The following is a 21,324-nucleotide window of genomic DNA, read 5'->3' as shown; positions in this document are numbered from 1 at the left end:
GAAGCACAGAGATGCAAACAATAGGAAGGTCATTTATACCTGATTATCGTTCAGTGTGAAAAATAACTTTTTTACTTAAGTGCATTTTAAAAAATATTGCTTGTCTATATTGAGTAGACTGATGGTGTAGTGTACTTGAACTTTTGGAGAGAGTGTGTTCTTTTCCCATATTGTTTTAAATTACAACTATATTCTCCTCAGTTGTTCATGCACTAATTTAGCTAAATCCTATAAATACAAAAGTATAAACATTTTGATTGGTGTAGATTTGTCTGTAACTGCTTTTGTTTACCCTCTGTTAGTTAATATTTTCTTTTATTTTTATTTATATTATTTCCTTCAGGCTTTAAGCCTGTTTTTGATATTCTTACGATTTATAAAATGTCTTTATTCATTCTATTTGTACTTGCATGATATTTTTAATATTTTGATTGTATCTTCTTTTTACATTGCCTTTATTTTGGTTGAACCGTCTCAAGGGAGATTTCTCTGCATTCTTTATTGCCAGGATATTCTTTTTTTTTAATTAATTAATTTTTTTATTGAATGATAATTACTTTACAGAATTCTGCTATTTTCTGTCAAACCTCAACATGAATCAACCATAGGTATACATATATCCTCCCCCTTTTGAACCTCCCTCCCGTCTCCCTCCCAACTCCCTCCCGGTTGATACACAGCCCCTGTTTGAGTTTTCTGAGCCAGACAGCAAATTCCCGTGGGCTATATATTTTACATATGATAATGTACGTTTCCATGTTACTCTCCATACATCTCACCCTCTCCTCCCCTCTCCCCATGCCCACAAGTCTATTCTTTATGTCTGCTTCTCCATTGCTGCCCTGTAAGTAAATTCTGCAGTACCATTTCTCTAGATTTTGTATATGTGTGTTAGAATATGATATTCATCTTTCTTTTTCTGACCCACTTCACTCTGTATAATAGGTTCTAGGTTCATTCACCTCGTTAGAACTGACTAAAACTCATTCCTTTTTATGGCTGAATATTCCATTGTGTGTATGTACCAAAACTTCTTTATGCATTATCTTTCGAAGGGGATCTAGGTTGCTTCCATGTTCTAGCTATTGTAAATAGTGCTGCAGTGAACAGTGGGATACATATGTCTTTTTCAATTTGGTTTCCTCAGGGTGTATGCCTCAGAGTAGGATTGCTGGGTCATGGTGGTTTTATTCCTGATTTTTTAAGAAATCTCCATACCATCTTCCATAGTGGCTGTATCAATTTGCATTCCCACCAACAATGCAGGAGAGTTCCCTTTTCTCCACACCCCCTCCAGCATTTATTGTTTGTAGACTTGTTGATGATGGCCATTCTGACTGGTGTGAGGTGATATCTCATTGTAACTTTGATTTGTATTTCTCTAATAATAAGCCATGTTGAACGTCTTTCCATTTGTTTGTTAGCCATCTGTATGTCTTCTTTGGAGAAATATGTTTAGGTCTTTTTCCCACTTTTTGATTGGGTTGTTTGTTTTTCTGGTATTCAGTTGTATGAGCTGCTTATATATTTTGGAAATTAATCTTTTGTCAGTTGTTTCATTTGCTATTATTTTCTCTCAGCCTGAGGGTTGTCTTTTCACCTTGCTTATGGTTTCCTTTGCTGTGCAAAAGCTTTTAAATTTAATCAGGTCCTGTTGGTCCTTTGATGGACCAGAACCTGGTGGTCCGATGAGAGAGTGAAAGAAGGAAAGAGGCTAATACTCCCTGGGTTACACAGCTGGCTTCCGTGCTCCAGGGAATCAGCCAGAAATAGAGAGATAGAGAGAGAGAAAGAAAGAAAGACAGACAGACACGGGGACCAAAGCTCTGATGGAGCAAAGGTGTTTTAATCAACATGGCGTGCACATATACTGTCTTATAAGGTAGTTATTCTCAGCAAAGATAAAGATTAAAATTCCAGACTTAAAAAACACGAGGTGATCCCTATTAGAGAAGAGGGTACTTATCACCATATTGAGAAACTAACAAGGGTAATGCCTGGATTCCTCAGCCCCCGAAAGGCATGGCTCTCCTCTTAATTCCTGAATATTCAGGAATTAATAAGGGCCAGAGGATTCCTGACAATGTCCCACTTGTTTACTTTTGTTTTTATTTCCATTACTCTAGGAGGTGGGTCATGGAGGATCTTGCTTTGATTTCTGTCATCGAGTGTTCTGCCTATGTTTTCCTCTAAGAGTTTTACAGTTTCTGGTCTTACATTTAGGTCTTTAATCCATTTTGAGTTTATCTTTGTGTATGGTCTTGAGAAACCTGTATGCAGGTCAGGAAGCAACAGTTAAAACTGGACATGGAAAAACAGACTGGTTCCAAATAGGAAAAGGGGTACATCAAGGCTGTATATTGTCACCCTGCTTGTTTAACTTATATGCAGAGTACATCATGAGAAACGCTGGGCTGGAGAAAGCACAAGCTGGAATCAAGATTGCTGGGAGAAATATCAATAACCTCAGATATGCAGATGACACCACCCTTATGGCAGAAGGTGAAGAAGAACTAAAGAGCCTCTTGATGAAAGTGAAAGAGGAGAGTGAAAAAGTTGGCTTAAAGCTCAATATTCAGAAAACTAAAATCATGGCATTCCGGTCCCATCACTTCATGGCAAATAGATGTGGAAACAGTGGAAACAGTGGCATACTTTATTTTTTTGGGCTCCAAAATCACTGCAGATGGTGATTGCAGCCATGAAATTAAAAGACACTTACTCCTTGGAAGGAGAGTTATGACCAACCTAGATAGCATGTTAAAAAGCAGAGACATTACTTTATCAATAAAGGTCTGTCTAGTCAAGGCTCTGGTTTTTCCAGTGGTCATGTATGGATGTGAGAGTTGGACTATAAAGAAAGCTGAGTGCCAAAGAATTGATGCTTTTGAACTGTGGTGTTGGAGAAGACTCTTGAGAGTCCCTTGGACTGCAAGGAGATCCAACCAGTCCATCCTAAAGGAGATCAGTCCTGGGTGTTCATTGGAAGAACTGATGCTGAAGCTGAAACTCCAGTACTTTGGCCACCTGATGTGAACAGCTGACTCATCTGAAAAGACCCTAATGCTGGGAAAGATTGGGGGCAGGAGGAGAAGGGGATGACAGAGAATGAGACTGTTGGATGGCATCACCGACTCAATGGACATGGATTTGGGTGGACTACGGGAGTTGGTGATGGAATGGGAGGCCTGGCATGCTGCGTTTCATGGGGTCACAAAGAGTTGGACACAACTGAGTGACTGAATTGAACTGATGGTGTCAGGAAGTGTTCTGTTTTCATTCTTTTGCATGTAGCTGTCCAGGTTTCCCAGCACCACTTACTGAAGAGGCTGTCTTTGCCCATTTATATTCTTGCCTCCTTTGTCAAAAATAAGGTACCCATAGGTGCATGGTTTTATTTCTGGGCTTTCTGTCTTGTTCCATTGATCTATATTTCTGTTTTTGTGCCAGTACCATACTGTCTTGATGAATGTAGCTTTTTAGTATAATCTGAAGTCAGGAAGGTTGACTTCTCCAGCTCCATTATTTCTCAAGATTTCTTTGGCTATTCAGGATCTTTTGTGTTTCCATATGAAATGTGAAATTTTTTTGTTCTAGTACTATGAAAAATCCCATTGGTAATTTGATAGGTATTGCACTGAATCTGTAGATAGCATTTGGTAGCATAATCATTTTCACAATATTGATTCTTCTTACCCAGGAACATGGAATATCTCTCCATCTGTTCTTGTCATCCTTGATTTCTTTCATTAGTGTCTTATAATTGTCTGTGTACATTTCTTTTATCTCTTTAGGTAAGTTTATTCCTGGATATTGTCTTTTGTTGTAATGGTAAATCAGATTGATTCCATAATTTCTTTTTCTGATTTTTCATTGTTAGTGTGTAGAAATGCAAGTGATTTCTGAGTATTGATTTTGTTTCCAGAAACACTGTGAAATTCACTGATTAGCACTAGTAATTTTCTGATAGTATCTTTAGGGTTTTCTCTGTACAGTATCATGTTATCTTCAGACAGTGAGATCTTTACTTCTTTTCCAATTTGGCTTCCTTTTATTTCTTTTTCTTCTCTTATTGCTGTAGCTAGGACTTCCAGAACTGTGTTGAATAACAGCAGTGAAAGTGGACACCCTTGTCTTGTTCCTGATCTTAGGGGAACTGCTTTCAGTTTTTCACCATTGAGAATAATGTTTGCTCTAGGCTTAGCAAATATGGCCTTTACAATGTTGAGGTAGGTTCCTTCTGTGCCCTTTTTTTTGAAGAGTTTTAATCATGAATGGGTGCTGAATTTTGTCAAAGGCTTTTTCTGCATCTGTTGAGATTATTATATGGTTTTTTTTTTTTTTATCATATGGTTTTTATCATTCAATTTAATATGGTGTATCACACTGATTGATTTGCGTATATTGGAGTCCTTGCATCCCTGGAATAAACCCAGCTTGGTGTATGAGCTTTTTGATGTGTTGCTGAATTCTGTTTGCTAAACTTTTGTTGAGGATTTTTGCATCTCTGTTCACCAGTGATATTGGCCTGCAGTTTTCTTTTTCTCTGTTGTCTTTGTCTGGTTTTGGTATCAGGGTGATGGTGGCCTCATAGAATGAGTTCAGAAGTGTTCCTTCCTCTGCAGTTTTTTCAAAGAGTTTTAGAAGAATAGGCATTAGCGCTTCTCTAAATGTTTGATAGAATTCACCTGTGAAGCCATCTATCTGGGCTTTTGTCTTTTGAGAGATATTTGATCACAGCTTCGATTTCAGTGCTTGTAATTGGGTTGTTCATAGTTTCTGTTTCTTTCTGGTTCAGTCTGGGAAGATTGAAAATTTTCTAAGAATCTATCCATTTTATTGCCATATATTTGTTCTTAATAGTCTCTTATAATCCTATGTATTTCTGCATTGTCTGTTGTAACCTCTCCTTTTTCATTTCTAATTTTGTTGATTCTTCTCTCTTTTTCTTGATGAGTCTGTCTAAATGTTTGTCAATTTTATCTTCTCAAAGAACCAGCTTTTAGTTTTATGAATCTTTACTATTGTTTCTTTCATTTCTTTTTCATTTATTTCTGCTCGGATCTTTATGATTTCACTCCTACTCATTTTTTTTTTTTCGGTCCTTGTTTTTCCAGTTGTTTTAGGTGTAAAGTTAGATTGTCTATTCAATGTTTTTCTTGTCTCTTGAAGTAGGATTGTATTGCTATAAACTTCCTTCTTAGAAATATTTTGCTGCATCCCATAGGTTTTGAGTTGTGTTTTCATTGTCATTTGTTTTAGAAATTTTTTAATTTTCCTTTTGATTTCTTCAGTAACCTGTTGGTTATTTATAAATGTGTTGTTTAATCTCCATGTCTTTGTGTTTCTTACAGTTTTTCTTTTTCTTGTAATTAATATCTAGTCTTACAGTGTTGTGGTAGGAGAATATGCTTGATATGATTTCAGTTTTCTTAAATTTACTGAGGTTTGATCTGTGACCCATGATATGGTCTATCCTGGAGAATATTCTATGTGCACTTGAGAAGAAGGTGTTTTCTTCTGCATTTGGATGGAATGTCCTGAAGATATCAATGAGATTCATTTTGTCTAATGTAACATTTAAGACTTGTGTTTCCTTATTAATTTTCTGTTTTGATGGTCTGTCCATTGATGTGAGTGGTGTTAAAGTCTCCTACTATTATTGTGTTACTGTTGTTTTTCTTCTTTTATGTCTGTTAGTGTTTGTATTATGTATTGAGGTGCTCCTATGTTGGGTGCATAGATATTTACAATTGCTATGTCTTCCTCCTGGATTGATCCCTTGATCATTATGTATTTTGTAATCTTCTTTATTTTAAGGTCTCTTTTGTCTGATATGAAGATTGCTACTCCAGCTTTGTTTTGCTTCCCATTTGCATGGAATATATTTTCCCCTCCTCTCACTTTCAGTCTATATGTATCTTTAAGTTTGAAGTGGGTTTTCTGAAGACAGTGTGTATATGGGTCTTGTTTTTTTATCCTTTCAGCCAGTCTGTGTCTTTTGGTTGGAGCATTTAAACAGTTTACATTTAAGTCGACTGATATATATGTTCCTGCTGCCAGTTTCTTTATTGTCTGAAGTTTGTTTTTGTAGATCTTTTTCTTCTTGTATATTTCTGGACTACATATGTCCCTTTAATATTTGTTGCAAAGCTGGTTTGTTGGTACTGAATTCTCTTAACTTTTGCTTGTCTGAAAAGCTTTTTATTTCTCCATCAATTTTGAATGAGATCCTTGCCGGGTACAGTGATCTTGGTTGTAGATTTTTCACTTTCAGTACTTTAAGTATATCCTGCCATTCCTTTTGGCCTGCAGAGTTTCTGCTGAACATTCAGCTTTTAAGCGTATGGGGTTTCCCTTGTACGTTACTCGTTGCTTTTCCCTTGCTGCTTTTAATATTCTTTTTTTGTGTTTAGTCTTTGTTAGTTTGATTAATATGTGTCTTGTTGTGTTTCTCCTTGGGTTTATCATGTGTGTGACTCTTTGTGCCTCTGGGACTTGATTGACTGTTTCCTTTTGCATATTGGGGAAATTTTCAACTATCATCTCTTCAAGAATTTTCTCATACCCTTTGTTTTTCTCTTCTTCTTCTGGGACCCCTATAATTTGAATGTTGGTGCGTTTGATATTGTCCCAGAGGTCTCTGAGACTATCTTCCATTCTTTTCATTCTTTTTACTTTATTCTGCTCTTCAGAAGTTACTTCCACCATTTTATCTTCCAGCTCACTGATTCATTCTTCTGCTTCAGATATTCTGCTATTGGTTCCTTCTAGAGTATTTTTAATTTCAGTAACCGTGTTGTTTGTATGTTTATTCTTTAATCCTTCTGGGTATTTGTTAATTGATTCTTGCATTTCTCCATTTTGCTTTCAAGGTTTTTGATCATCTTTACTATCATTATTCTGAATTCTTTTTCAGGTAGTTTGCCTGTTTCCTCTTGATTTGTTTGAATTTCTATGTTTCCTGTTTGTTCCTTCATTTGTGTGTGTAGTATTTTTCTGCCTTTTCATTTTCTTTTTTTTTAATTATTGTGTTTGAGGTCTCCTTTTCCCAAACTTCACGTTTGATTTCTCTCTTCCTCTTTGTTTCAGCCTTCCTAAGGTTGGTTCAGTGATTTGTGTAAGCTTTGTATAGGGTGAGATTTGTGCTGAATTTTTTTGTTTGTTTGTTTTTCCTCTGATGGGCAAGGTTGAGAGAGATGGTAATCCTGTATGGTGATTATTGGGTTTGTATTTTTGTTTTGTTTGTTGTTTAGATGAGGCCTCCTGCACAGGATGCTACTGGTGGTTGGGTGATGCCGGGTCTTGCATTCAAGTCATTTCCTTCGTGTGAGTTCTCACTATTTGATACTCCCTAGGGTCAGTTCTCTGGTAGTCCAGAGTCTTGGAGTTAGTGCTCCCACTCCAAAGGCTCAGGGCTTGATCTCTGGTCAGGAACATGTGGTTTGCTATAGCATTAGGTGAGATTAAAACAAATACTCCAAAACAAGAAACCAAAGAATAACCCCAGACAAATGGCAGTTAGAAAATCAGGCAAATAATAATTATAATAATGGAATATGCACATGTCCATATACACCCATGAGCAAATTCAAAACAGTCCAACAAAAATAAAGTACACTAGATTGATCCAGTGAACAGAGGAAATAAAAAATTATATTTTCTATTAAGAACAAAACTATCTACAGCACAAACTGGGAAACAAAACTAAAGCAAGGTACCAAGTAGAGAATAAAGCAATGAAAACAAAACTAACAAGTATGTTGAGAGGAAAATAAAGAAAGAATTGATACGCAAAGATAAATAGAGGTAGATAAAGAAGATTTATGTGCTTTAAAGATTAACTGCAAGGGGAAAAGATCAGTAGGAAAGACGAACAAAGGATTAAGTGGGGAAAAAATATAGTAGGTTTTAAAAATAAAAAAATTACAATTATATAAAAGAGAAATGTTGTGAAGTAATTAGCCTCCAACTAATAAAAAAAAAAAGAAAAAGAAAAACAAAACAAAACAAAACAAAACAAAAAAAAGAGAGAGAAAAGAAAAGGAGAAAGAAAAAAAAAAAAAAGGAAACCCCATAGAACCGCAAAAGCCCAAAATAGAGGCAGATGTTTATGATGATAAAAAGTGTGGCTGAATATACACATATACCTATACACCCATATGCAAAATCAAAACAATCCAAAAAAATAAAGTACAATAGATTGACCTGGCGAACAAAGGAAACAAAAAGTTATTTCTACCTGTTAGTAACGGAAGTAAGTAAAGCACAAACTGGAAGACAAAATTAAAGCAAGTTGCTAGTTGGGGAATCAGTTCAGTTCAGTCGCTCAGTCATGTCCGAGCCTGTGCGACCCCATGAACTGCAGCACGCCAGGCCTGTCTGTCCATCACCAACTCCCGGTGTCCATCCAAACCCATGTCCATAGAGTCAGTGATGCCATCCAGCCATCTCATCCTCTGTCGTCCCCTTCTCCTCCTGCCCTCAATCCTTCTCAGCATCAGTGTCTTTTCCTGAGTCAGCTGTTTGCATCAGGTGGCAAAAGTATTGGAGTTTCAGCTTCAACATCAGTCCTTCCAATGAACACCCAGGACTGATCTCCTTTACGATGGACTGGCTGGATCTCCTTGCAGTCCAAGGACTCTCAAGAGTCTTCTCCAACACCACAGTTCAAAAGCATCAATTCTTTGGCACTCAGCTTTCTTTATAGTCCAACTCTCACATCCATACATGACCACTGGAAAAACCATAGCCTTGACTAGATGGACCTTTGTTGGCAGAGTAATGTCTCTGCTTTTTAACATGCTGTCTAGGTTGGTCATAACTCTCCTTCTACAGAGTCAGCATCTTTTAATTTCATGGCTGCAGTCACCATCTGCAGTGATTTTAGAGCCCAGAAAAATAAAGTCTGCCACTGTTTCCACTGTTTCCCCATCTATTATCCATAAAGTGATGGGACCAGATGCCATGATCTTAATTTTCTGAATGTTGAGCTTTAAGCCAACTTTTTCACTCTCCTCTTTCACTTTGATCAAGAGTCGCTTTAGTTCTTTTTCACTTTCTGCCATAAGGGTGGTGTCCTCTGTATATCTGAGGTTATTGATATTTCTCCCAGCAATCTTGATTCCAGCTTGTGCTCCCTCCAGCCCAGCGTTTCTCATGATATACTCTGCATAGAAGTTAAATAAGCAGGGTGACAATATACAGCCTTGACGTACTCCTTTTCCTATTTGGAACCCGTCTGTTGTTCCATGTCCAGTTCTAACTGTTGCTTCCTGACCTGCATACAGGTTTCTCATGATGCAGTCAGGTGGTCTGGTATTCCCATCTCTTTCAGAATTTTCCACAGTTTCTTGTGATCCACACAGTCAAAGGCTTTGGCATAATCAATAAAGCAGAAATAGATGTTTTTCTGGAGCCATCTTGCTTTTTCAGTGATCCAGCAGATGTTAGCAATTTGATCTCTGGTTCCTCTGCCTTTTCTAAAACCAGCTAGAACATCTGGAAGTTCACAGTTCAGATATTGGTAGTGAAAATAAAACTAAAAAATATGTTGAGAGGAAAGGTAAGAAACAATAGATATACAAAGTTAAATAGAGGTACCTAGAGGTTTATATACATTAAAGATTAACTGCAAGGGGAAAAGAACAGTAGGAAAATCAAACAAAGGAAGAAACTTAGAAAAAATAAGAATAGATTTAAAAAGTTAAAAATGAAAATTAAAAAGAAAAGAAGAAAATATCCACAGAACTGCAAACCATCATAGAGCCAGTGTTTTATAAAAACAATAAAAAATGTGACTGAGAAGAAAAAAGAAGCTCAGAAACTTAATTTGATTTCCTAGTGCAAATAAAATTGAGAACTACATCAGAGGGGGGCATAAAACAAGGAATTAAAAAAGAAAAAAATATACGAAAGCATCTACAGAACAGTGAAAAAATAAGAGTAATAAGTGTTTTTCTTGAGTCACTGCTGTCAGAGATCTTTCCCGAGCCGGGAATCACAGTCCACGTCACCTCCCTAGGATACCCTCCATCACTGTGCTGGCCTCTGGACCTGCTGTGGGGGCAGCTCAGACTCTAATCTGGTCCTACTCCTGTGTGTTCTTGCCTCCCATGTCCACAGCTATCAGAACTAGTGTGTTTTCTTTCGTGGGAGCTCTCAGTGACCTTTTATATATTCCACAGACAGAGTCTGCCTAGTTGATCGTGTGGATTTAATCTGCAGCTTGTACAGCTGGTGGGAAGGTTTTGGGGTCTTCTTCCTTAGCCACACTGCCCCTGGGTTTCAGTTGTGGTTTTATGTCCACCTCTGCATGTGGGGCGTCCACTGGGGTTTGCTCCTGAGGCTGCCCTGAAGGACTTGGGTTTGCCCCAGTGAGGGCCAGGTGTGGAGGTGGTGCAGTTGCTTGGGTCACAGTGGTTCTGGCAGCACCAGGTACTCAGGGGAGTTGGTGGCTAGGGCAGCAGGAAATAGAGCACTCTAGACGGGTATGGCAACCACTGTTGGCCAATATGCTCCAGTGTTCTTGCCTCAAGAACCCCCCGACAGAGCAGTCTGGCAATTAGAGTCTACAGCATTGCAGAGGTGGATATAATCGAAATGACCCTGCATGCATAGGTGCAAGACTTTTTTTGCCTGTGGCTGCTCTGCCCCAGTGAGGGTTGAACATGAAGTTGGCTCAGCTTCTTGGCTTGTGGGGACCCTGGTGGTGCCAAGTGTGCAGGGACACGGCCTGCCTCAGCTGCAGGAGTTATGGCCCTATAAGAGTCTTTTTTCGAGCCTCTTGTAGCTGGCGATCAGAAGGCCTCTTTGGCCAGTTTTTCTCTGTAGCTCTGCCCGTTCAGGTACTTAGAGGGCTCCCTTGCCTGGGGTCCTCCTCTGTTGTTCCAGGCGTCAGGCACAGAGAGGGGCCCCCTTGGGTAGGGTCCTACGCTGTAGTTTGGCTCATCAAGCACTTAAAGGGGCACCCTGGGTGGGGTGCTACTCTGTAGTTCAGTGCCTCAGGCGATTGATGGGCCAGCCTCTCTATTGTTCAGCTGTGGCTGCTGGCCTGTGGCGAGAGAGAGGCTATGGTGATGGCTCCACCCCCTACGTGTGACTCAGCAGTATCGCCTTGCTTCCATGGCTGCCTGGCTTTCCTCCACAGTCTGCTCCCTCACATCCCCTGGGTCCGTCTCTCTGCAGTCAACAGCAGCCCTCGCCCTGGGATTGCTCCACAGTCCCTAAACTCCAGCTCCCAGCTGCTGCGCCTTCCAGGGGACCTGCATTCCTGTCCAGGGTATGTATGACTGTGGCAAGGACTGTCTGATTCTCATTCCTTTTAGGCTGCCACAGATGAGCTGTTTCACTCTCAACCTTAAATGTTTCTCCTCTGACTCAGACAGTTGCCCCAGTGTGGGGATCAGACCCCTGCTTCAGTTCCCCTACCTGCTGAAGGCAGGTTCAGTCCTACTAACACTCCTGTTTTTCCCCCAGTTCCTTCATCCTCTTGAGTTTTGCGTGGTTCTATATGTTCTTTTCCGCTGGTCAGGTACTCCTGTCCGCTCTCAGCTGTTGTTCTGCATGCACTTCTGTGTCTGAAGGTGTGTTCCTGACGTATCCGTGGAGAGAGAGGTACTCCATGTCCACCCACTCCTCCGTCATCTTGTTCCCCCTTGCCAAGATACTCGTTTACATTTGCCTACCTTTTCTGTATGCTTTTGCCCATTACCTTCCTTTTTGGTACTGATTACTTACTGACTACCACTAAGTCCATAATTTTTTGTCCTTTAGCCCTATTCCTCCTCTGAACTTCAGACTCAAATAATCAGTAACCTGTTAGATACGTCTTCTTGAAAATCCTATAAGCCTTACAATTCAAAACAGGTTCAAAACTAAACTCATTATTTCCTTTCCTATATTCATTTTCTTAGTTATGGCACTACAATATAGCTAATTGTTTAAAACAGAATTTATAAACTGTGTTAGACTTCTGTTCCCTTAATCCATGCATCTAAAGAATCCTTAAATTCTGTTAGTTTTACATCCATGATTGTGTCTTAAATATGTTTCACCATCTCCATGTGGGTGATGTTAACCTTACTTCAAGTCTAATGCCTCTTTTATTTAAATTAATTTCAGTGTTTTTCAGACTAGTGTATATATCTCAATAAAAGTAAATGGCATAGAAAATCTTAAAAGTAACAAAGTTGGAGGGCTTATGATATGAAGACTTACTATAAACCTAGAGTAGTCAAGGTAGGATAACACTGGTGTAATGGTAAGCCCAGTGATTATCAGAACACTATGGAATCCAGAAACAGACTCACATATACATGGTCAATTAATTTCATGCAACAATATCATTTAAATGTGGAAAGGATGATCCTTTTAAGAAGTGGTACTGGAATATTTAGATATCCATGAAGACAGGAAAAAAACCTGAGACATATGAAAAATAACTTGACATGAAATATAGACCTAAATGTACAGCATAAAATTATAAAACTTCAGAAGAGAATTAGGGAGAAAATGTTTATGATGTTGGGTAAAGTGGGTATTTCTTAGATATTATACCAAAGTAGAATAGGAAAATAAATGACAAATTGCACCTCATAGAAATTAAAAAAGAAAATGAAAAAGCAGGTCATAGACTGGGAGAAAATATTTACAAATGTGTATTTGATAAAAAAAAAAAAACTTGTTTCCAACATGTACAGAAATGATTACAACTCAATACTAATAAAACTAACAAATCAGTTTGCAAATACGCAAAAGATTTCCACCGGCCTTTAATGAAAAAAGACTTATATAAAGGGGTCATATGTTTCACAAATATGGGAAAAGATACTCAACATCATTAATCAACAACGAAATGTGATGCCCTTGTTTTTCGTATGCAACTCTTGTTCTCGACCTTAGCTTTGTAGTTCTTAGCCTGGTAATTCCAAATCCTGAGTTTCTTTGACTTAATTTCTCAGAGGAACAACTTTTTTCCCCTGACTTCTGATAGTTGGGAAGGGAAGTGGTAATTTACTCCATAAATTGCCTATTTAAAAATGTGTTCTAAATATTCTGTGAAGACGTCCCGAAGCCTCAGCTGTCTTATAGCTTTCCTCAGCCCCCTGTAGCGCTCTCTCCTGGAGGCTGGTGGCTTGCTTCTTTCTCTGCCTGGCCTCAGTTGCTGTCCTGCGATCCTTCTTTACCATCTTGGTCTACTCACTCATGTCTGGAGCCTGGCCCCAGAAGCTTTTGGAGAAAGGGTACATGGAAGGTAATTTTGAGATCTCATGTATATGAATGTTCTGCTGTGTTCTTGGTTGGTTGGTTGTGTGCTAGGAATAGTATTCTAGGCTGGAATATTTATGTTTTCTTTGGATTTTGAAGGCATTGTTCCATTTTCTTCTAGCTTCGTTGTTGGTGATTAAAACACTATTTTAATTGCTGATCTGTGTTTGGATAACCTGTTTTTTTTTTCCCCCTCTCTTGGAATCTTTTACATCTTGGTTTTTCATTGTTCTAAAGTTACAGTGATTTGCCTTGGTTTAGGTTTATTTTCATCCTTTGTGTCCAGTGTGAGTTCTTACTACCTAAATATTTGCCTCCTTTAGTTCTGGGAAATTTCCTTAAATTATTTTATTGATAATTCCTTTTCCTTTATTTCTCTGTTCTTGCTTTTTAGAATTCTTATTTGGGCTTTGGACTTCCTAGTCTGGTTCTCTAACTTTCTTATATTTTCTCCCTTTATATTTGTTCTGCTTTCTTCACAATTTCTTACAGTGTGCCTTTTAACCCTCCAGTTTTTCATCTCTGTTACACTGTTTCTCAGGAGATGTAAAACAATCTCCAGGTATTTCCTTTTGGCAGTAGTGCCCCTTGTTGTCGCAGCATCTACAGCTAGCTCTCAGAGGGAACTTTATGAAGTTTTCTTTTTCTTGAACATGTCTTATTATTATTTTTTCTTACATGATTGCTTTATACTTAGTTCTTACGCACAAAAGCTTTATGAGCATGGAAAGGAAGTTTATTGTCTGCGAACTTCACAAGAGGGTTTCTGGGCTGAATCGAATGGCAAAAGCAAGATTTCACCCGGCATGTCAGAATTAATTTGCTGACTGATGGGAAATCTTCAGAAGCATTAGTATTCTGAGATTACTGACGATTATGTACACATTCAGTGTTTACAATATAGATTTATAGACTACCTGACCTGGAAGTAACAGATCAGAAAATCAATTTAATTTTTATACTGTAAAACTTTAGCATATTTTTTTCTCAAGGAATTTTAGAAGCAAAGTAATATAACTACTTATCTAAAGCTGCTAGTCATTTTTATTGTAAAAATATCTATCAAATATTGTTTTTTTCCCTTAGGAAATTGAAAGCTTTGTTTCATATTCTTATGTTGTTGCAGTTGGAATACTTTTGGATTACTTACCTTTAAATAGTAATTTGAAAAACAGTAAAAACCCCATAAAAGATAATATCATTGATACTGTATATTAAAAAAGGAAAATATTCAGTACTCTGTGGGCCTATGTACTTCCAAACTAGTGAATATTATTAAGATACATTGTGTACTATGCTACTCTTTTCTCTGGGCTGTTCTGGGAAGAGATATTTCTAAGACTGTAGCTAATTGTATTACCTAGATTAGACCTAGAAAAATAACTCTGCATCTTGTATTATAAGTTAATAATTTTGCTCAGTGATAAATGGATGACATTTCTATTTGTTATTTTATACATAAGTGTGTTTAAGCTGGTTTTAGAAAAGGCAGAGGAACCAGAGATCAAATCGCCAACATCCACTGGATCATTGAAAAAGCAAGAGAGTTCCAGAAAAATTCTATTTCTGCTTTATTGACTATGCCAAAGCCTTTGACTGTGAGGATCACAACAAATTGTGGAAAATTCGGAAAGAGATGGGGATACCAGACCATCAGACCTGTCTCTTGAGAAACCTGTATGCAGGTCAGGAAGCAACAGTTAGAACTGGACATGGAACAACAGATGGGTTCCAAATAGGAAAATGAGTATGTCAAGGCTGTATATTGTCACCCTGCTTATTAATATAAGCATACTTGTATGCAGAGTATATCATGAGAAATGCTGGGCTGGAAGACGCACAAGCTGGAATCAAGATTGCCGGGAGAAATACCAATAACCTCAGATATGCAGATGACACCACCCTTATGGCAGAAAGTGAAGAGGAACTAAAATGCCTCTTGATGAAGGTGAAAGAGGAGAGTGAAAAAGTTGGCTTAAAGCTCAACATTCAGAAAACTAAGATCATGGCATCTGCTCCCATCACTTCAAGGCAAATAGTTAGGGAAACAGTGGAAACAGTGAGAGACTTTATTTTTTCCGGGCTTCCAGATCACTGTAGATGGTGATTGCAGCCATGAAATTAAAAGATGCTTACTCCTTGGAAGAAAAGCTATGACCAATCTAGATAGCATATTAAAAAGCAGAGACATTACTTTGCCAACAAAGGTCCATCTAGTCAAGGCTATGGTTTTTCCAGTGGTCATGTATGGATGTGAGAGTTGGACTATAAAGAAAGCTAAGTACTGAAGAATTGATGCTTTTGAACTGTGGTGTTGGAGAAGACTCTTGAGAGTCCTTGGACTGCAAGGAGATCCAACCAGTCCATCGTAAAGGAGATCAGTCCTGGGTGTTCATTGGAAGGACTGATGCTGAAGCTGAAACCTCAATACTGTGGCCACCTGATGCGAAGAGCTGACTCATTGGAAAAGACCCTGATGCTGGGAAACATTGAAGGCAGGAGGAGAAGGGGACGACAGAGGATGAGATGGTTGGATGGCATCACCGACTCAATGGACATGGGTTTGGGGTATACTCTGGGAATTGGTGATGGACAGGGAGGCCTGGCATGCTGCAGTCAATGGGGTCGCAAAGAGTTGGACATAACTGAGCGACTGAACTGAACTGAACTGATGGCATAGAGAGACTTATACTGAATTGTGCGACTTTTTTTTTCTTGGTTTTAATTTTGTTGACACCAAAAGCCTTTTGTATTAAGATATAGCCAATCAACAATGTGGTAGTTTCAGGTGAGCAGCAAAGGGACTCAGCCATACATATACCTGTATCCATTCTCCCATCCAGGCTGGCATTGAGCAGTGTTCCATGTGCTTACAGTAGGTCCTTTTGCTTATCCATTGTAAATATAGCAATGTGTCAGGATCTTTCCAAAGTCCCTGTCTGCCCCTCCCCCCTCATCCACAAGTTCACCACACCGTGTGACTTTTAAAGCTTGCTAGTCTTGGTTCGTGACATAAAGAAAGAACACACATATTAAATGCTGTACATATTCAGAATAGCTGTAACTTATAATTGGAAAAGTAGGTTAATAAAACATGAAGCACATGAGTAGGGCCTTTAGGGAATATTTTGATACTGTGGAGATGGAGAAAAGAACTTTCCCCTTTGAGGACTGGTAGCAGAGATACACAGGTAGAAACATTTGTGGAATGTAGAAAGTTTTAACTGAGTTCATGTGTCAGGTACCTGAAGGATAAGGCAATAGGACGCAAGGCGTTAGTTTTGTTGTTGTTGCCAGCTTAAACAGCAAATTTGTTTCTTCCAGGTCAGGTAGAGAGATAGAGAGGGAGAGGACTCCGGTCTCATTTTTATTTAATTGAGATATAATTGACTCACACTCCTTTATTAGTTTCAAGTGTACAAGATAATGATTCTGTTTATGTATGTAATGTGATATAATTGTTACAATAAGTGTAGAAAGGACGCCAAACGTTATTCTTAAAACTCCTTGGATGATTATAATATGGTTGAGGACTTCTGTTGTTAGAACTTTTGGAAGGTTTCTTGACAGATTTCCTCCTTGTTTTTTTGATAGTATAAATAAATACAAACCTTCATAATGTTAAAGCATGTTTATATATGTGGGACTCTTGATTTTTAAGTTCATGAGTAAAAACATCATGTGTTATTAATATATCATTGTTCTTTGAATCTTAACTAATTTTTGTTCATATATTGGCATATTTATAATAATTTCAATTAATTTTTGTCTAAAATATAGAAACAAGTTCTAGAATAGTATAGCTTGTCTCTAAGAATTATTACTATTCTACTGTTAGAATTAGAGAAGACTTCTATTTTCAGTTTTCTTGTTTATGAAATGAGCATAATAGTATTTCCCTGGGGTTGTCAAAAGTGTTAAATGTATATTATTATGATCATTTTCTAAATTATGCATTTCTGACAGTTTGATTTTTATATAGTAAGCATTTATTGCTTTGCTATTCAGAAAAATTAAAGCATATTTCCTAATAGAAATATAGAGTAAATTATAGCATTAGTTTCCTAGGCATGTTAGAAACTCTCATGTCAATTAATATTAGAAAAGCGTATAATAGTGCTATTTTAAAATAACATTTTTGGTATTATGCTTTTAAATGTTGAGTGCATTAAAATCAATTGGAATGCTGCTTAAATATTCCTGTAGGATGCTAGTGAGCAAAAGACAGAACTTGAAAGACTGAAGCACAAAATAGCAGAAGAAGTCATTAAAATTGAAGAAAGGAAGAACAAAATTGATGATGAGTTAAAAGAAGTACAGGTAAGATAAAAATAGGAAATACTGTAAGAACCATTTATAGTTTTGATTTTCAACTTTACATTGGAGTTTAAACATTATTTGCATAAGTTATTTCCTAATAGTATTACCAGTGTGGCTTTCACTTAATACTGTCTACGAAAAAGAGAAACAGGAAGACAAGTCTGCTAGAAGTAACCGAATTAGCTGATGGTTGTTAAAAACAATCTTTGTTTTCCATGAATCATATTGTTTACACTGTAGAAGAAAAAATATTTTGTAGATAAATTAAGACAAACTCTTAGGCTTTTTTTTTTTTTCCTTGAGACTTGATTAAATAAGCAAGCAAGTATTAGAAAAGAAAGGATCCCTTGAAAATGGCAGATTGTCTCAAAACAGATTAGATTTTCCAAATTAGACTGTGGCGGTTATGGTGGCAGAAACTCCAGCTTTCCCCACTTGAACATTTTGTTCTTTGTGTGTTTTAGAGCATTTTTATATTGGAAGAGAAAGGGTATTAATAACTAGTTATTTGAAATAAAATGACAATATTTGATAATTTGTAAAGAGTTAGCATATTTCCATATATATTTTTTGAAGGTATAAATACCCTTTTTGTTTTCTAGCCTCTCGTCAATGAAGCTAAACTAGCAGTTGGAAACATTAAACCAGAATCTCTTTCAGAAATCCGTTCCCTGCGTATGCCTCCTGATGTAATCAGAGACATTCTTGAAGGTGTTTTGAGATTAATGGGTATCTTTGACACATCTTGGGTGAGCATGAAAAGGTAAGTTTTTGAATTTGTGAAAAAATGTTATTTCATGAATAAATTATACATTCTTTCAGATTTTTATTATTTCTTATATTGTTTCTCAAACTGAACTTCATCATAGTATGGGGTTATACACTTTCCCCTAATATTTCAGGATGGTCTATGTAATCATATTTCAAGAACTATGTTTTCCTTTCTCTATAAGTGATTGTTAAAAGTGTCAAAGGAGAAGATGAATGCCTTAAAGTATTTAAGAACATCTTAATAAACGTAAATATTGATTTAGTCCTCATGTGGAACAGAGTAATGTTTTTACTGTGGTGGTCTGATGAAGAAAATATAGTCACTGTTCTCAAAGAGTCTGTCTTTCACTCTTGGCAGAGGCAGAGAGACACAGAGAGCAAGTGAGAGCCCCATGAAAATATAAAAGAGATGTAAACAGAGGAGAGAAGGCTGATTGTTAACTCAGTGTATACTGTGGAGCTTTAGATTTCGCAGTATAGCAATGGCATTATAGTTTGTGCTGGTATTCATTCTGATAGTAGAGTTTTTTCCCAATCTGAAATGAGGGAGATTTAAATTGAGAGAGCACTTAAAATATCTTTCTTATAAAGGAGTCAGAATATTTTCCTGCATATCCTATAATGTATTAGTTTCTCAGGAGTTCACATAAAGGGCTGTGGATGGAGTTCAGTGTTATAATTCCTTCATTGTATTGCTTCAGTGTATTCACAGAACCTTAGAAAAATTGTTGTGTATCTTTCTGGAGCTCCTTGTGTATAAAAAACAATGAAGTAGTGTTACTTTAGAAACTTAAGCACTTTAACAGTACTCTGTTCTTTGGTTAACTAATAGATTGAAAGTATTGTATATATCACTCTGTTAAATTGATATTTTTGTTAAAAATAGCAAACTATATTTAGCCTCATTTGAATTAATATACTTTATTTCTAGCTTCCTTGCAAAGAGAGGTGTGCGAGAAGACATAGCAACCTTTGATGCACGAAATATTCCAAAGGAAATAAGGGAGAGTGTTGAGGAACTTCTTTTTAAAAATAAAGGATCTTTTGATCCAAAGGTAATTTTAACAGATAACCTTAAATTCCCTTTCCATACTCTTATTATATTCTTCTTGTCAAAATGTGATGGTTTACATTATTTGTTTTTTAGTTTACTTAAAAAAGTAAAAGTTTTTTATAATAAGTTGTAAGTATTGGGTAAACTAGAATCTAGAAGGTTGGAGACAGGTTTATTATCTTACGTGGTGTTTGAGTGTTACGATCTGCTCTCATTGGTAAGTTCCTAAACAGTCATAACTTCCAATTTGCCTGTATGCTTTTATTTCTTCTTATATATTAGTCATATAATAACACATCTGTCTGTTGGAATGCTTATATCTAATTCAGAAAACAGTTTAAATTTCATGGTTCTTATCTTTTTTAGATCTTTTATTCAAAATGCCCTGTACTTCTTTGATGCCAGTCGCAGTTGTTTCAACAGTGCTTTTATCTAATAAAGATCTATTCTTTGTATTGAAGAGAAAGAAATGATGCTTGAAGATTGTTGTGGATGGCACATGTATTCATTACAAATGTGGCTAATAATTATTTATGTCAATAGAATGATAGAGTTATATTAAAGATTGTATGTGGTTCAAAAAGATTTGTTCTTAAGGAAAAATGGTTTATATATTTTTTACTTAATCAAAATAGCAATTCACTTTATTTTTATTTTTGCCGTAAACCAAAAACTTCGTTATTTGGGTGAAATTGTTAAACAAATGCTTAAAGAAGATACACTGGAGTTAACCTTGCCTTTATTCCAAATGAAGTCAGGATGTGGGATAATTTCCGATGTGCTTTTTCAGAATGCTAAGCGGGCCAGCACTGCAGCCGCTCCCTTAGCTGCCTGGGTTAAAGCCAATGTCCAGTACTCCCATGTCCTGGAACGAATCCAGCCTTTGGAAACTGAACAGGCAGGATTGGAATCGTAAGTTAAATATAAAATATAAACAACCCTAACCTTCATTTTCATCAATTGATGACATATTAATAGGATTTATTTTTGTCTGTATGTAAAAAGGCAGCTGACAACACTGAGTCATTTAAATACAAATTAAGAATGTAGATCCAGATAATGGAGTGGAGAATGTAGAGCTTACCTCACCCAAACCACAGACACGTCATAAACACATCTCCACGGGAACTATTACTATGGAAAACTAATTAGAAACTGGCAGAAGAGCCAGATAACCAAACTTGCAAGAAAGACTTGTACATAACTGGATGGTTGTTGTTCAGCAGCCCAGTCATGTCCGATGCTTTGTGGCCCCGTGGCCTGCAGCACTCCAGGCCTCCTGCCCCTCATCTTCTCCTGAAGTCTGCCCCAGTTCTTGTCTGTTGCATCAGTGACGCCATCCAGCCATCTCATCCTCCGGTGCCCTCTTCTCCTTCTGCCCTCAATCTTTCCCAGCATCAGGGACTTTTCCAGTGAGTCGTCTGTTCACATCAGATGACCAAAATATTGGAGCTTCAGCTTCAGCATCAGTCCTTCCAACGAGTATTCAGGGTTGATCTCCCTTAAGATTGACAGGTTTGATCTCCTTGCTTTCCAAGGGACTTTCAGGAGTCTTCTGCAGCACCAAAGTTCAAAGGTATCAATTCTTTGGTGCTCTGCCTTCTTTATGGTCCAGCTCTCACAGCTCTACGTGACCACTGGGAAGACCATAGCCTTGACTGCACGGACCTTTGTCAGCAGAGTAATGTCTCTGCTTTTCAACAGTCTGTCTAGGTTCCTCATCACTTTCCTGCCAAGCTGTGACATCTTCTGATTTCATGGTTGCAGTCACCATTTACAGTGATTTTAGAGCCCAAGAAGAGGAAATCTGTTACCATTTCCACCTTCTCCCTTTCTGTTGCCATGCAGTAACAGGAGCAGATGCATGATCCTACATGCATCTGGTTCTGTTATTGCACTGGGGTGCAGCA

The 21,324-nt window shown here is 37.5% G+C and overlaps 1 protein-coding gene across 3 annotated transcripts in view; it reads left to right on the top strand.

Moving 5' to 3' along the window:
• Positions 1–21,324, top strand: part of DYNC2H1 (dynein cytoplasmic 2 heavy chain 1) — a 395,598-nt gene that overhangs the window by 135,374 nt on the left and 238,900 nt on the right. For all 3 annotated transcript variants that reach the window (XM_043892886.1, XM_043892813.1, XM_043892970.1), the window contains 4 exons: positions 17,476–17,589; positions 18,192–18,352; positions 19,292–19,415; positions 20,205–20,326. In XM_043892886.1, the coding sequence (XP_043748821.1) occupies positions 17,476–17,589; positions 18,192–18,352; positions 19,292–19,415; positions 20,205–20,326 (521 nt within the window). The remainder of the gene's footprint in view (positions 1–17,475; positions 17,590–18,191; positions 18,353–19,291; positions 19,416–20,204; positions 20,327–21,324) is intronic.

The sequence above is a fragment of the Cervus elaphus genome, chromosome 1 (assembly GCF_910594005.1).
Source record: "Cervus elaphus chromosome 1, mCerEla1.1, whole genome shotgun sequence".
NCBI classification, from domain to species: Eukaryota; Metazoa; Chordata; class Mammalia; order Artiodactyla; family Cervidae; genus Cervus; species Cervus elaphus.
The sequence above is the reverse complement of the archived record's forward strand: the minus strand, read 5'-3'. Positions and strand labels throughout refer to the sequence as shown.